Source organism: Tinamus guttatus, unplaced genomic scaffold (genome assembly GCF_059628265.1).
Source record: "Tinamus guttatus ecotype Peru unplaced genomic scaffold, ASM5962826v1 Tinamus_guttatus_pri_ptg000076l, whole genome shotgun sequence".
Lineage (NCBI taxonomy): Eukaryota > Metazoa > Chordata > Aves > Tinamiformes > Tinamidae > Tinamus > Tinamus guttatus.
Window position 1 is genome coordinate 1,261,484 of NW_028288610.1, and position 18,583 is coordinate 1,280,066.

General features: G+C 32.1%; 1 protein-coding gene across 1 annotated transcript in view; it reads left to right on the top strand.

Annotated features, from left to right (window-relative positions):
- CNTNAP4 (contactin associated protein family member 4) overlaps positions 1–18,583 on the top strand; it is a 214,761-nt gene that overhangs the window by 39,488 nt on the left and 156,690 nt on the right. The window contains exon 2 of the mRNA XM_088519940.1: positions 1,492–1,602. Within this exon, the coding sequence (XP_088376066.1) occupies positions 1,492–1,602 (111 nt within the window). The remainder of the gene's footprint in view (positions 1–1,491; positions 1,603–18,583) is intronic.

The window sequence follows — 18,583 nt, forward strand, 5'->3', positions numbered from 1 at the left end:
TCTGATGAAAACAAGAACAGCTACATGGGCTAGAATTAAAATTTCTCTTTGATTTTTTTTTTCTGTTTATGCTGTAAAGAAACCTTTCACTAATAAGATCCCTTTCTAAGGCCTACCAGTGCAGTCCATTTGAGATGAAATGTGATTTTCCTTAATTATTTTTCCTTCTTCTATGCTTACTTGGGACAGTAAGCACAATGGTGTGTCCCAAGCAGTACAGTTCCTTTCACCTTTCCTTCAGAACTCCTTTCACAAATGCAGTCTCCTGGTAGCAACATAAAAAACTAGCTTGTGGTAAGTAAAGAGTAATTATATCATTTTTGCAGTCTGTATTATGGGACATAAATTTATAGAATAGTAAATAGTACTTTTGTTCCTTTCACAAAAATGAATTTTTCTGAATTTGGTAGAAGTAATATGTGAGAATATCAGGACTGAGAAATATAACCCCTTGCTTAATACTGACTAGATGTGCTAATGAGAACTTTATTTTTCCTTAACAGGAAGCATAAGATACATAATTGTAGGACAAGGAAGTGTATTGCTTAAATAGCCCACTTTTTAAATTTTTTTTTTTTAAGAAAGAGGTCCTTAAGACTTTTATATAGTGCCTATAAATGCATTGCTACTAATTAGATACATCCTTATTTATTCAACAGAAACAGTTAATTATTCCTGAGTCAGGAAAAGACTTTTTTATTAACTAATATTCATGATTTCTGTAGTAGAGATTTTGTAGATGGACAGAAAGGTTAGAAGACAGTTATTATTTTGTACCAGTTGCATCCAGAGAACATGCTTGTCCCAAAGAAGGTCAATCATTTCATAAGACTGTTAGTTTTTATAATTTTCCTTCTTATTTTAAAGAATAGATGCCAGTATACTACAGCCAGGAAGCCAGGAACAGACTTGCTTATATTTCTTCTGGTGTTTTTAAGTTAGGTTCTTTCAGCTAAAACTAGAAGAGATATTGATTCTCAATTTATATTTTGCAAATTTAAATGGAGAACGAACACATGCCCTGTATAGTAATTGAGTTGGAGAAACATTTAACATCCCAAGTATTGATTACCATTTTCTTGCTTATGCACCATTGATTGTGATCTGCAGTTAAGTCGTGTTTTTGAACACTTAGGTTTCATTCTACTGAGTGTCAGGACTTGTATGCTAATAACTGCAATTTTATGCTGCTTCCGTATCAAAAACATGCAACATCATTGGCAAAACAAAAGAAAATTCCATTTTATCATTTTTGCAGTTCTGAAGATAGGCAAGAGGATTTTTGTATTGTTTTTGTTTTGGAAGAAGTAGCTGAATTTAATATGATTGCACTGATGGGTTTGTGTGTAATACAGCAATGGGAATTTTTTTGAGGCATGCTCTTCTTAGATACGGGGTTAATCTAGCTATTTTTCTAACATTTTCTTCAGTAGTAGTTCCAAAAAGTTGTGTGCATTGTATTAACTTGAATGTGATATCTTTTTCTGTCAGATAATTGTGATGATCAACTGGTGTCTGCCTTGCCTCAGTCATCGTTCAGCAGTTCATCAGAGTTGTCTAGCAGTCACAGCCCCGGATTTGCAAGGCTGAATCGAAGAGAAGGTGAGTGGATTTTATTGTTTGATACTAGTTTTCTGAAGTATTTTCTAACCTGCACAGAATCTTGAAGTGGTTTGTTCACAGGGACAGTTACATAGATTGTATTAAGAAGAACTAGAAAGTAAAAATATCATAAAGAATTTACTTTTCCACAAACATGAGGTGTTTCTCATGGTAAAATTATGTGCCCAAGCTCTTGTGAAGTTTTTAACAATTTTAAATTAAAATATTTAATTAACTTAATTTAGCAACAATTGATTAAAACAATTCTGCATGTGAATTTGCAGCGTAAAATGTAGACAACTTTTGAGATATATATATATGTGTTTATATAGTTATTAAAAAAATCTTCTTAAAATGTTTATCTTAGCAAGTCAAAAATACACAGGTGAACTTTTTTCTCATAAAGGACAAATGCAAGTATGTGAGTTTAAGTGTGAATCATTCTGTAAGAAAGGGATAAATAGAGATTCCAGATTGAAACACAATACCAGATATTTAGGACACATTTTTATAAACTCTTTTATCTTTAATAAAATCTTGATTATTTTAGTTTTGTTTGTTTTTTTTACAGAGTCCATTATTTTTTCACGTTTATTCAAGACTGTGACTTACTACAAACTGGCATATGGTTCAGTTTTTGACAAATGAAAGAAAAGATGTCTATTTGGTCATTATTTGTATTAAACACCTGCATTTGAGTACTGATTGTTCTGCATCCCTTCTAATTTTCTTATATATATATATAATAAACTACTTATAAAGCATGAATTTTCAGTTGCTTTGGTCAGTACACTTTATGGGACATATTCTCATTTTATTTATATTTATTAAAATTTTATAGGATTGTTATTTGTAACTTTCCTGACTTGTGGATTAAATACTTTAGCATTTATCACAAAGTCCTGGAGATTACTCACTTCAGCTGAAATTTAATGATAACTAGTATTTTGTATTTTGTCAAGAAGTATATTTGCATAAGAAATGATGAATTTCCTTTAATGCTGTAAACATATTTTCTGTTTTTAATGACAAAAGTCTATTATACGTTCTGTATGAAAGACATCTATCCTGAAGCTTTTTGACAGTATCTGTTAGATGGTATAAAATCTGTCAAAAAATAAATTTAAAACATGAAAGATGTCACATTTGACTTTGTGTTGTGCTGGTGGCATATTTGTAATACGTAATTATATTCAAAAGTCATGTCAGAAAAATAAATGTAAATACATAGAACATTCAAAAGATTAAAATTGGCTTTGAAACAGTGACAAATTTCAATCATCAGCCTCATTAGGCAAGTACCAAGGAGTTAAGTCATTTCTATCAATAACACACCAAAAGCAATTTTTCTTTTTCTATTTTTTTTTTTCCCTTAGCAGCCAGGTACTTGGTCTTAACATCAAGTTAATGCTAATGTTAAGAAGCAATAATTATCTTAAGGAAACATTTCAAACAGCATATCAAAATGATGCCACATGGTACTATTTGTAAACAAATGCCTACTTAAAGTACCTAAAAATAATATTCTGTTTAAAGTCATATCAAAATAATTGAAGTCTTAGTTGAAATGAAATTGATCTAAGTATGTAAGAGCATATGCTAGTGTTTCAAATCATCTTTGTTTGGGTGTTTGTGTATCAACTCTTCTTCGTATTGTAGACAAAGTTCAAGGAAGATAGAAAGCTCCATTTGTTTCTCTTTGGTATGTTAATGTCACAAGCAAGTGATGAGTGGTGAATGTTCCACCACTGTATTCTGCTGGGGCAGTGACATCTTATTACTGCTCATGAGGGAACATGGAAGAGACAGGTTTAAAAGAGCAGCTTGGGGAGACTATTTTGCTGAAGTATTGTGTCTCAGGTCATAACACGGTTTTAGCGATACAGCATTAATGAAAACCATGAGAACTATGCTAGTTATTTAAGGTATTCAAATATAACTGATTCCCTCATATATTTTTATATAACAATGTACATATTTGATAAGTATTTGAATTAAATCATGCCAGTACTTTACACTGCCAGAAATATTTCCATTCTTTCATTGCTGTGATTTTCTGGAACTTCTGCTATGTACTGATAGGAACACTATAGAATATTTTGTTATGTTAATTCATAAATTAGAAATGCAATAAATGTAAACTTCTGTTTGGAATACAGTTGTGATACTATTATTGTATCTAAGAAGGATTCGGAATATTACCTACCATTTTCACGTGCGATGAAATTGTCTGTACCATGTTAGCATGCATTTTTTAGAATTGTCTTTTTCTTCTCATTGCTCTCAAATGTGTTAACACTAGAAGTAATCATATCTTTACCTTTGGCATCTTTCCATCTTATGTGGAAGGTTGTCCAAGTAGTAGGTTGTCTAATTAGAAGATTACTAGTTCTCTGCTTTCTCTTTCTTTGTGTCTCAGTGTCACAGCACCCAGCAGGGTACAGATTTGAATGTCTTACTCATTTAGTGTGTTTGTTCTGTTGGTTTAATAGTTTATGACCAGACAATTTGATAAGCTAACTTCTGTAGGTTTTCAGTAGTCTTCAGTAAATCAGCCTTATCTCTTTCTCTCTTTCTCTTTCTCTTTCTCTTTCTCTTTCTCTTTCTCTTTCTCTTTCTCTTTCTCTCCTTCTCTTTCTCTTTCTCTTTCTCCTTCTCTTTTTTTTTTCTTGGTTTGATCTTGAACATGGAATATCTTTGTATCTTTTCTGTACTCTCCCATAATGCTCTTATTAAATCTACTGTTTTTAATTATTTTCTGTGAATTTTCATGTACGTGAATATACCTGAAAGTTTTCTTCTGTGAAACAAAGTAAAATAGTATGCATACACATTTATGAGCAAATAGTCACAAGAAAAAACTATTAAATATCTATAGACTGAAAAAATAAGTTCTAGAGAATATGACTTTGATTGATGATCTGTCAGCAATCTCATAGATTCAATAATACATAAATAGAACTTCCAAAAAGTTATAACTGATAACTCAATTGTAGAATGAAGTTGCATTTAATGCAAGACTGATTTGAAAAATAAAATAAAATAACCATGCTGAAGTTAGTGTTTGTTGGAGAGTGACTGTGATCTTCTTACATTAAATTTACACAAAAAGAGTATGGTCTTAGTGTAATAACAGACTCTCAAACAACTCAAATTAGGGGAAAATGGACTGAATTTATACAGGAAAAAAAAAAGGTACTGTTTTTAGAGAGATTATTTAAGAGTTGGATTGTCATCAGTTATCAGTTTTTTTAAAAAAAGTTTACATATAAACCTGCACTACTCCAAATAAAGGGCAGAAATTAAAAGGAAAATTGTCAAGAAATGAATATGAGAAGTTGCTTTTGCAGAAGCAATAGCTCCTAGTCTCTTAAGATACTTTTGACTAAATATAGAAGATTAATAGGAGAAAGTAAGTGTCAAGGGCCAGGGAAGAGAATACTGTAGATTTCAGCAAAATAAGTGTAATATAGAGTTTAAATGAAGATCATGAAATATGTTAACCTAGTCGTTATTAGACAAACTTGTAAACTATCTAATTATGATGTTGAAGGAGCAGAAATATTTGATAAATATTTCCATTCAGTTTGCAAAGGAAGAGGATTAAGTGCTGGAACTACATAAGGGAAGCCATTTTTTTTTTTTTTTCAGTTGTTAGTAACCAGGGAGAATGAGAACATCTAGGAATAACTTGTTAAATATTCTGTATATTTTAAATAGTATCAGTACAACAATTCCCTAAATCTTTACAAATATTAATATTTCAATTTCAATTCAGGTAGAGGCAATGAAATAAGTCTTCTCTGTGACTACCAAAATAGCTACTCTGGCATGAGTCCTGCTCAGAAAATAACTAATATCAGTCACACATTCTTTTTAAAGGAAAAATAGAGCTAAAAAAATAATAGCTTTGACTTTATTATTTGAGGTGGTAATAATTTTTCTTAGTAAAGGTAAATGTAAGAACTTAATATATGCGGACTTTTATAGAATTTTCACTTAATGTAGTATTACTTTTTTCTGTTTTTAAAAATTTTCAATAGTCCAAATGACATAGGTTCAGATGTAACTAATGAACAGATCTGAAAAGATATTTGTCATCGCTACATAAAAATATTGACAGAGAAATTCTGAGAAATCTGTAGGCCAAACTTCAATGTATTCAATATTTCTGTTGATTATATGCAAGTAAATGTAAAGCTAAAATGATAAAACGTGTAAGTGATATGAAGATTGGTGAAACAGTAAATAGTACTGACATTGAAATTATGCAGAGTGATCTAGATGAGGTAAATAATTCATTGATCTACTGTTGAAATAAGCATTTTAAATGAGTCTAAAATAAACTATTTGGAGATCTTATTTAGACTTTAGTCTATTTGGACTTATCATATAGGAACTCTATCCTACAAAGAACCTACTCTGAAATGGATCTGGGAGCTAAACTGAACTAGTAATTTAGCTTTCTTTCTTAGATCTTCTGTAAGAAGAGACAGAACAAAGAATATACTGAAACAGAATAAAGGAGTTTTTATTCTCTGCATAGTTATTAAGTTGCCACTGAACTGTTTTGTAAAATTATCGATCTTTACAGGGTTGTTGAAAAATCAGAAAGAGAAATAGAAATCTTTTGGACAGGAGAAAATGCTTTCCATTGAGAGACTTAAGGAGCTCAATGTTAAGAAGATAGGTGATGACTACAGTGTACTTCTAAATATAAAAGATTGCTAGTCTGTTAATGATTATTCAGTTTTTTTAAGTGGCTGTACACCAACAACACAAAAATCCACACAGTGAACAAAGAACCTTGTTTTAATGCTGAAATCTATTAGCTATTACAATAAATGTGATACTCTTGTTTTCAAAAATAACCTTGATATTTTATGGAATATAAGCTTAAGAAAGTTGAAGCTCTTAATAAAATAGTTTAGAAGAGTCTAAGCTCTTTGGGCTCTAATACACTAAGAATCTCAATTAAATTGTTGTGCTTAAATAGTAAAAGAAGCACTTCAACCTTATAAGCATCATCAAGATATCATTTAACTGCTGACTGCAGAAATTGTTTATCCTATAATATTTTTAAGTGCCATCCTTGAAAGAAATTGCTTATTGAAAGCTATACAAACCCAAGCACTGAAGCTATTGTAATGTTGGACAGTTACAACTGGTAAACATTCAGTGAGACTTGGCAGACCCAAGATGACTAAGCATACAGCTGTTAACTTTAAATTTTATGCTTGACTAATTCTGGAACAGACACCCTGGGACTCCTTCCCCCACATCTTTGATTTCAATGCTGTTGAAAGTGTGTGTATGAAAAGAGGAAAAGCATCTCTGTCTTGATAATGATGCTCAGTTTCAACAGGGTGGGCTTGGACTACCTGATCTCTAGAGGTTCCTTCCAACCTCAACTATTCTTTGGTTCTGTGATTCTGTGAACAAAATCAAACAAAAACAAACAAACAAATAAATAAACAAATTTATTACAACTCATTTATGCCAAAATTTTAGTGACAGTCTAATATAATAAAAACAGAAATTTTAATCTTTCCATGTTGTTACTTTGGTATTGTATATTTTTAAATAATATGTTTTTTAAATCTTAAAAAAAATGGTATATTGCTATGGAAAAAGTAAATTGGTGATGAATGTTCTTTAAAGAGCTATAGCAAAGTTTGATTCTTAATTTTCTGACAGAGAAAAAAATAGATTATAAGTATTGGTACATCTAATTTTCCTCATAAATTTAGGGAAAAAATATGTTGATAAATCAAAAGCATTCCCCTATAGTTAGATGAACCAAGATTAGAGATTTGGATTAATCACCTAAATTAAAGAAATAGGAAATTTTCCATCTGATGTAATCTCTACTAACCCCAATTTTATTCCAAAATCAATTTCCCAAATTCTGATTTCTAAAGAATTCTTAAATTCTAAGGCAAGTGATAAAAATTTAAAACATTCTTACTGCTACACCCACCCACAATGTTCATACTTTAAGGTCCTAGAATGAAAAGTTGAAGGATTTCTTGCTTCCCAGCTTCCCTAAAACATTTCTCCTTACCTTTAATTAGTGCTTGATTTACTGACCTGCAGACTGTTTTCCCATATTGAGAGTTATATTCATGCCACCCTCCCATGAGAACAATACGGGCAAACTGGTCGCGCTGTCAGGAGATCTCAAAATTCCAAGGCAGTATTTCTCTTAAAGATCAACAAAATGGTGATATCACACATATATATATATATGTATACATATATGTATATATGTATATATATACATAGTGGCTATTTTCCATAGAAAGTCAGTACCAGATAGGCAAGTAATTCAAATGAACACTTTTATAATGTATATATCTTTATATGAACACCCCAAATATGTAAAACTCCTACTAGGGCACTTCAGAAACTAGCATGAAGGAGCTCAGAGTAATCTGGAAACTCTTAAAAATTGCATCTTCGGAAAATAACAGATTCTTCATGATCAGTGGGCTACTTTTAAAGTATGACTAACTCACAGGATACACTGGCATCCCTCTGTGAAACTCGTTCACTTTATACAAAAATGAGTAAAAATAAAAATTACCCTGAACTCTCCATTAACAGAAATGTATCTATTAAATATTAACTACAATAATAAAGACACTGCTACAGTATTAAATAAAATATTAAAGACAGCATATTAGAAGACAGTGTTATGTAAGCATAACATACATTTATATCTTTGTTCACTTTTTAAACTTTCTGTCACAGTCTAGTCCCGCTCATCAGACAAATAGGTGAAGAGAGATTTTCAAGTGAGATTCAGAATTAGTGAAATTGTATTAATTAGCAGTTTTCAAATTGCTAACTAAAAGGATTTTCATAAAAGAATTTTACTAATTCTCAATTTCATTGATCTCAATTCTCAGGTCTCTCAGTTGTCTCGATGAATTCTCAATGCATTGATCTCAAGGCAACCTAAAGTCAGGGGGGAAAATTTAAAGTCAGGGAGAAAATTTAGCATTATATCATGAAAATTATTTAAAAATAATAATAAAGATGTCAGATGAGATAAGAAGGATATAGTAGGAGAAGGATATAGTAGGAAGTGCAGGATCTCTTGTATATTGCAAATATTTACCTATATAAGGCTACATTATGTCCCCTACTTTATTTGCTCATATTTTCAGTGAATGATGGAATCTATCTTTGGTTCATCAATCAATTCATACCCTCAGAGCTGGTTGTCAGGGAACTCGATTGATTGCCAGACAGATTATAGTAAATGATTCACACTCAGAGAGCAGATAGAGAACGTTACAATAGCTGCCACTCTACAGAGTAGCATATACCAGCAAATTAATGTTGTTGTCCACAGTGGGATTAATCTTGTTCATCGCTGCTGGCATAAATACCACACTAGCGTACCATGGTCAAGCTTCCATCAGCAGAGCTTATAAAAGATATAAACTGCGTTTTATGATTTGTCTTGTCTGCAGCTGAGGATTGTTCCACTAATTTCTTCCAGGGACTGCAATCATGAAAAAAAGTCAAACTCCATTAACAAGGTTATTAATGTCCAAACAGAAGTAATAATATACTCTTAAGTGTTCTTTTTCTTTTTTTTTTTTTTTAATCAAGTAAATGAACATCATGGCAGGTTCTAAAATAAGTTATAACTGAACTGATTTGGATAGAATGAGCATGGCTCTTTATGAAGATCTTTTTTCTACTTATTTATAAGTGTGTGTGTCTCTGTATGTGTGTCTAACTATCTCTCTCTCTATCATCTTTGGCTTTAGGAAATTCACAGTTAAGCAGTACTATTTTAAAGACAAAATAGACCTTTTGGCTGCATCCAGCCGCAATGCACAGATTTTTAAGATTTTTATAAGACATTAATTTGCAGCCATTTTCAATTTTGGTCTTCTCAGATACTAATAAATTGTTCTATTTCATTACTTACTGTAAATAAGAATTCTGTTATAGGTGTAGCTATCCAAAGTTCCACATTATGTCTTTTGAGTTACTGATGTCATTTAAGAATCATTAAATTATAATAAATTTTAATATTCCTATTCATATAATTTGCAAGATCTCAAACACAGAGCTAAATTATTTTGCTATTTTCTACAGTTAAATGCTTTATGAGCATGTGGATACTCCTCAAGGCCTTTATTTGGCTGTTCTTTGTTGTTTTCTCACTCTTGGAACAAATTATTAAAAAAAAAAAAAAAAAGAATCTGCAAAGAAGCACCTAAACCAATGATCACCCATTTCATAAAATTTAAGTAATTTTTACTGTCCTCATTCAATATTAGCTATTGGGAATTCAATGGAATTTGAAAACATCATGTCATGATGTTGTTAAAATGTAATATTTCTTTGATATACCTTGTGCTGTTGTTGTCAGGAACAAAAGATGTGTTAGCAATGTCGCCAATGATGTGCCATATTGGTACTTGCTGTTTGCCTCATGCATTATACTTTATAGCTAATGAAAAGAAAGGATAAATTTCATCTGTAAATTAGGCTACCCAGTTTTCAGTAGCTCAGGGTAAAAAGTCCCCTAATATCATAACATATTAATTTATCTAGAGTACCAGCACTACTGCTTCCTCTTCTTCTCAAGAATTATTCATATTGCTGATTTTTTTTTGAAAGGCATTTCTTGCTTAAAATATTCCTTTTTCTTCCTTTTGTCTGGCTGTCTATTCTCCATATTAACCTGTTTTTCATTCTGCTTTAGACAAGCAAGTACGATTGTGTATTCAGCTCAACATAACTGTGTGTAGGAAGTAGATATAGATAGATATCTTGTTCCCAGACCAAAGTGGGAAAACATCCATGAGGACTGTTTGCATCATGACATAAGAAAAGCTTTACTGAAAGAGAGCTGATACTCAGTCTGGGGGATGAATGGCTGGTCACTGCTGAGGTAGGTGGGTAATAGATAATTTGTAATTTTGGTCAATTTCAATTCACAGTTGATCTAATGCAAATGAATAGTGGAAATTGTGTTTTAGAATCCTGTTTGAGAAAATACGTGTAATTGAAAATGCAAAATGAATATTCAAATTTTAGTATTTACTATTACATTTACAAATATGTCTCAAGAGAGGTATATTTTAAATTCAAATCTAATTGGTCATTTTCAGTATTTGTATGATCCTGAAAGATCAAGTTAGAATCTTCAAGACTTCTTAGAGTCTGAAATCTAAACGAGAATTTTGAGTCTATTACCAAAGAAGTTAGGTGAAAATGAAAGAAATATCCACTAGAAATTAAGACTAAGAGCCTCTTGGGGAAAGACGAGAAGGATTTAGTTCAACCAGTTTTCAACCTGGCCAAGTAAATTTTTTTGCTAGACAAGTTAGTCCCCTGTGAAGAGGGACTCTGAAGTTGAACAAAGAATATATTTCTTAATACTGGCCAAGAATTCATGGATATTACAATAAAATATCTATCTTTATCTACTTCATTGACATACCTTCTTCATTAGACAAGTTAAAATGATCTCTGATTTTGCAATTTCTCAAAAGTAACATCATATATGCTGCAATGAATACAAGTATATATATTTTTTCCATAACTAATAAAATTAGAACTACAGACCAAATTTTAAGTACAAAACTCATTGCATTTATCAGATTAAATTCTATTCAGCACTGATTTAAAAGTATCCAGAACAGAGGTCTCCAGCTACAAGGAGAGAGACACAGGGAATTTTAACACTGGCACAGTCCACAGCCACTTGACATGAATGAGCTTAAAGCATTATTCATTTCTGATGATAACAGTTTAATTTCAGTTATCTTGGGAAATTCCTCTGAGAATCTGAAATTTAAAAGTGGGAATGTTAAAGAATAGTTGCAATAAGTTGATAGAATTAAATAAATGTATAAAATATACTTCATTATATCTTTTTAGTGTTACAATTTACACTCTTATTTATCTTGTTTTGTGAATGATTAGTAAAATTGGGCTCATTACTTTTAGAAATAAAGCAGCTGAAGTCTTTCTTTGATTTTAATTTTTTGAGCTATTCTGAGATGGATGACTTTTTGAGGGAAAATCAAATGCTTCTATTAATTTTAAAGAGTATAAGATCAAAAACAGGCTAGCAGGAGCTCACTGATAAATCATTTTTCACATGGTTATTGACATTTAAACTTCTAACATGTTAAGTGTGGTTAAACAGCCTTATGCCAAAATGCACCTGATTTCTGTATATTGAATGAAAGGATGAAATGTGATCTCCTTGCTGTTGTTGAAAGGAATGAGCAGTATTACACATGGCAAGCACAGTGAAGTTATTGTATGCCTATGCTTCTGTAAGATGTGTACAGTTTAATAGAAATTATAAAATCACTATTAGAATTTTGAATTACAATCAAATTCAAAAAGGTGACACACGCAGATTCATCCTAGAGCTGGGCACTTAAAAATCACAAATGCTACCTAAATCAAACCAAAATCATGACATAGAAGGAATGAGAAAGGACTAGAAAATATTATCTCTAGAAATAATTATTTGTATCTTTTATGTCTTGTTCCAGCACTTTTTCCACAAGTGATATTTCACAGAAGAGATTCAGTGGAGCACTTAGACTTCTTTCAATGTATTTTTGCAATATTTTATATCAAAAACGCTTCAAAAAAGATTGAAGACATACATTGGTTAATGAGCCATGAGAGTTTAAATAGACATTTTAGCTTCATTAATCATAATGCTTCTGGGTAATTTGTGCAGTGCTATTTTGTTTAATCCTTTGTTAAAATACTGATTTAGGTCCCTAGATCTTCTCTGCATCTTCCCGCAAAAGACCAACTTACCTTATTCTCTGTGGAATATCCCTTTGAGTTTTTTTGCTAATAAATTCCAACGCATTACATTACTAGTAAGAGTAATGCATTCTCTTTTTACAGGGGTCAATAGTTGGCAAAAAAGATGACTTTTCTCCTGAGAAGGTAAATTTTGCCAAAAAAAAAAAATCTCTGGAATAAATGGAAATAAATGGAAAAAATGAAGAAATGTTCCAGTTCCTTAAACCTTGATGACCATTCAGTTAGACTTTCAGTTTTTAAAATTACAGCTATTGTAGGAGAAATATATTAAGTCCTTAAAATCTAAGTTTTCTGACTCACACAAAAAGCGTAGAAAATCCACAGCCATATACATATAAGAATTTCCATTTTGCTAAGTTCCTCACACATAATCTATTGCCTCACACATAATCTAAAATACGATAAACCAGAACAGATTTTGATTTAATGCTATTGACTTTTAATGATGAATCAGGCTTATTGCATTTTAAATTGATTATTTAAGAACTATATCTTCTGCTTTCTGAACTTACTTTCTAACACTGTAGCAATACTTATGTATAAAGCCTTTTTCCTGAACTGAAAATTATTTGAATGTTTAGGCTGGACTACTTTTGTAAACTGTCTTTTTATTTCCCTCCAAAAGTAATTCCAATAAGAGTTTTAAAATATATTTTTTTTAGGGAAATAACAGTGCCTAACTTGTATTTTCTATAAAATGCTCATAGGATTAGCTACTAATTCAAAGCAGAAAGCCAGCTGTCTCTGTTTAATACAAAGCTGACCTTGAAATCATTAAGCTTACAAGAGTAGTCATGAAAGAGCAGCTCAGGCAAGAATGAAATGACCCATTAAAATCATAGATTTCACAACTCGTTGCATTGTTGATTATGTTTCCTCAAGGGATCGTTTTGCCTATTGGAGAACTAAGAAGTCTTGTTCATTTTTCAAGCCTGTAAAAATATGGAAAAACATCTATCATTTAATTTGTCACCAGGTGGAAATGCCAGAGATATAAATATAGAAAATATAATTTTAGATAATTTTATTTCCCAATAGAAAAAACAGTACACCTAGGATTTGGAACTGCAACAAAGGATTTCCTACTTATCACTGCTTATATTTATATTTGTCTACAGTTTTATTCTTTAACAAATTCTTCTTGCACACATGGTTTATACAATCAGTTATATGGTCATAATCAATACCTTTGAATTTGCTAATTTGTGTACATGGGAATATATACATTTATATAGATTAATAGATTATATTTAGTAGTGATGTTATGGGACTAACAACATCCATAGGATTCTTCATATTGAAGAAACAAAAAGTATATTTGCTAAAACCATGGTGGCTCTATTAACATTTTTTTAAGAGCATTCCAGATGATACTTTTTCTACCACAAATCCTGAAACACTTTTGTCTGTTCATCTCTCTCAAGAGCTTCTTTCCAGTTGCATTTATTTGGCTGATCAATGTAGTTCACTGTAATCTGAAAGATAACATTTTCAGTAAGAGTGAGTATTTGTGAGCCGTTAAGCAGTTTTCCCTGAAGCATTCATCATATTTTGGACATGGAATAGAAAAGAAACCACGAGATCTTTCCTAGAGCTTTCCTAGAGATTTTGGTATTGTTGGACCTTTTTCTCCTTCATGAGCTGGAAGTAGATTGTATCTTCACCCGACAAAACTTATCTACTGCCAGCAACTCCATTTCTGCAAAAGTGTTGATCTGCAACAGCAATCTCTTTTTGCCTCATAGGATCAGTATTAATGAGCAAAATGTGGTCTACCTAGCAGAGAACATGTGATTTTCTAAGACCACCACTTAGCCCCTCTGAGAATCATTCATTATAATGCACTCTCTTCAACTCACTTGCAGACATTCTTCATAGTTTTACAGTACTATTTATGACTAATGTGATGTGCTTTTGTCTCTCAAACTGAGATCCAGTACCCGTCACAATTTACTTTGTCCCAGTTTGCACTTCCATCTTCAGTACAGGTCTTGCCTATCCATATTGAATCTTCTGCTTTCTCATCAGCTGAACAAAGAAGACAAGAGAATGAAAATGATCTGGAAATTTCAGTTCTGGTGCCAGGCATTAACCCATCAATTGCAGCAGCACTAGCGTCCCCTGAATCTATGCAGGCAGGCTCTGCAAAGTGTTTGCCTAAAAAGCCTATAGCAAATATTGATCATTTGCTTGCAAATGTTTTTAAGTCATCTAAATGTGGTGGTAAGGAAAACAAAAGAAAACACACAAACAAACAAAGCAAAATATGTCTTTGACACATATTCATCATCTAACAAGAAAAATCCTGATCCAAATCTTTGAAGTGCTAAGGGTATTATCAGATTAAAAAAAAAAATAAACAGAAAAGGAAAAATAAGCCTGAAACAACTAAAGATTTCATCCTGGCTACAAGTCTGACAGCATTCTAAATACTTGGAATCAGAGAACTGATTCCAACTAATTGAAAGTAATCGATAACATTAATAACAAAACATACTACCACAGTTTCCTATAATGTAATTCTTCCTGCATTTTTCACAAAGCAGTAGATTTGAAATCCAGATCTATATCTTTTCCATTTTGTGTAACTTAATAAAGGACGAAGAACATGTCAGCAACTAGCAGGCAATAGCTGGGCAATCAAGGTACATAGCTGACATCTGGCTATAAAAGGCTGTGTTAATATGATCATCTGTGGCAAATTTGTGACTGATTGGTGTCTTACTCCAATTTCATATGTGCATCACTGACTCCAAGCATACATATTACTGTTAAATTACGTTAGGAGTTACAAGTTAGAAGTGGACCTTTGGCTAGTAGGAAACTAATTTCTGTGGTGGCTCATAGAGTAGGCTGTCAACTACTGATTAAAGAAGGATTAAGCAAACATAATATTTCTTGAAGTATTTTATAAGGACTGAACTTTGGATTTCTAGTGTCAAGAACACTCCAGCATTTAGGCAAAAATCGGCATTTTTTAGTAGAACCTAGTATCAGTATCATATATCTGTATAATTGATTAGCTATTTCAGGATCATACAAAGTCATGCTATACTAGTGCAGTTGTTAGAAGCAACCAATTTAACTTTTTATTTCAGAAAAGGCTATGATATCATACATATGAACTGCTTTCTTTCCACTGTTGTTGGAGAAAACCTTTGGTTATTTTATTTATGAATTAGTTAAATGTTATTTATTTTCCTAAACTCTTAATGAGTTTTAATGAGCTTTACTTCAAATGAGGCTTATATTTGCAAAATCCATGAAAATTTTACAGCTGGAAGAATGTGGGCAATCCTGTATTTTGTTACTCAGTTGCCTGCAGCAAGTAGGACATGAGAAAAGCGCTAGTAGTGTCTTTGGTGACAAAAGTGGAAGAGCTTACCACTGCCTCTGCATTTCAACTCCTTGACTAAAACTCTTCAAGATTACTCTGAAGCAAGTAGCAATGAGCTTTTTAGTTTATAAGTCAATTTGCAAAGCAGTTAGTAATGTGCATTTCTTAGCCACCAGGTGTTTCTAAATCAAACAAGTAACTTATTACTAAAGGAAATTTTTGCAAATGAGAAACTCAGCAGAAAGAGCAAATATAAAGTATAATAATCTCTTTCAAGAAATCTTGAAACCAGAAAGAGCCAAATTCTAACTCAAAGGAGCCAATCCATGGAGTGTAAAACCACTGGAATTTCATTTACTTTTGTACCATGTTTGTGTTGTAAGATAGGTGAGATAGATCAAATCTTTTGGAAATACATACTGATATATCCTAGATTGCTACCTAGGATAAATATTCTGGATGCAGGATGAGTTAAGCTGCCTATGTCATATACACATAGACGAGAGATCTGCAATAACAGTGTTGTCAGATGTCACTTTGCATTTGGAAATTAATAACTGTAAACAAAGAAGCAAAAAAAAAAAACACAAATATTGTTTGGTCACATGTACTTACAGTTATATTTATTGTTTGCATTTTATTTTGTCCCCCTAAGGTTTACACTTTAGTAATAGCCATTTTATTTATTCCTGTGTACATTTCTGGAGGAAAAAGATTGTAATAATAGTATACCACAGAGTGTGTATCATTCATCAAGGCTTCTAACAAGAATATAAATTTTCTAAAATCTATGAAAATTTTTCTATGCAACTAGTATGATTTATTTATTTTTAGGTATATTAAATAGCCTGATGCCAGTAGTTCTACTGTGCATCATGGTTGTCATTAAAAGTAAGAAGCTGTGATGTTCTGAAAGGATGGGATCTGAATATGCATAAATGCACAATTTTCAGTGTGAGAAAAGTTTTTAAGTTAAACATAGCTTTATAAATAATACAGTTTAGCTGTGCATTTGTTATACACCAGTTGCCATAAAACTGATGCAAATATGAAGTCCTTGAATTTCTCATTGGGACATTGGATATCTGATTTGGTTTCATAAACATTTTAATGATATTTCTGAAGAACACAGATGAGGACTAATAGTATTATAATATTTGGGAAAAAAATCTGGATTGCTGAAAAATGAAGATTTCTTCAAGAACAAAATTTTAAGTGAACTAAACTGCAATTTTTCTTCATTTTTAGGTACTTTTTAATCAACTTTGTGCTCCAAAGTTGCATTAAACAGACAAAAAAAACCCACTTAGGCTGATAATAGTTATACCACCTATAATCTAAGCATTTAGCCAACAGAGATGTTGTCTTTTATTTCTGGTAGTCATGTCAGACGATGTCCTGATCATGAAATTCCATTAGTCTAGCTCAATTGCATTTTCCCTATCCTATTTTCTAATAATTTTTGTCATGCTTTTCTGTCATTATATGATGATGACTGAGCAGTCAGAAGTGCATGCTGAAGAACTTATTTAATAATTCTATGGTAGAGTAATAACATAAGAATTCAAATATTTTGAAATACACAGAGACAGAAAAAGAAAGTCCTATGGTTTTGAATAGAAACAATGTAGCTAATTTTTGAATTTCTTTACTAAGAATGGGGATATTAAAATGAGAGAGGCATATATCTTATGACGAAAACTACGTGAGCTGGGCCTCTTAAGCCGCAAGAAGAGAAGACTGAGAGGAGATCTGATCTATATGCACATGTACCTGAAGGGAGAATGTAGGGAGGATGGAGCCAAACTCTTCTTGGTTGTGGCCAGTAATAAGACAAGAGGTAATGGGTACAAGTTGAAACACAGTAAGTTCCATCTCCATGTGAGGAAGAACTTCTTTACTGTGAGGGTGAAAGAGACCTGAGACAGGCTGCCCAGAGAAGCTGTGGAGTCTCCTTCTCTGGAGATCTTTAAAAGCCACCTGGATGCCACCCTGTGCCAGATGCTCTAAGTGTCCCTGCTGCAGCAGGAGGGGTTGGACTAGATGACCTCTAAAGGTCCCTTCCAAACTTAACCGTTCTGTGATTCTGTGAAATAGGTTAATGAATTGGTTAAATAATGTATTTCAGACAGCCTTGTACTAACCTCTTATGTCAGCATTTAAATGGAAAAGATGATGGAAAACTAAGTACAATAATTTCAAGAGAGCTATGTTAATTTCTAGCTGAGAATCTGTCACAGTGGGTGTACAGAGAGATACAAATACATTTTTATATTCCCTTGAAATTGTTGAAAAGTGTTTGTTGAGTGAGGGATGCAAATATTCTAATTATTAATGCACACATTTTCTAAAATAAATGTCATAGGATGTACAATTGCATAAGTTAAAAGACTTGGGAGTCATAACAGGAACACCAAATTAAGTGAACAGTTTATGCAAGAAACATCGCGTTCAATGCCATTTTGTTATTTTTTTGTCAGGCTAAGTTGCCCATATATGTACAGGCACAGACTTGGACAGCACAAGTTCATGCATGTTGAAGCAATTGAAAGAGAATACTTTCTGTAGAACCAAACTGAAATCAGAATAAATATTTGAGTTGGTTTATGGAGTATCTATCAGTCTATTATGGAATAATGATATTCTTGTGCACACAAGCACAGAAGATTTTAAACACCACAAAAGTTGCATTACACTTTCCTTCTTACTTATAAAATCATGTTTCCTTTGTATACCTCATGTCTGTGTGCAGGTCAGTAGCCAGATGGTGTTGACCAGTGCTCCAAGCTAATAGCTCTAGCAATTTATACTCAC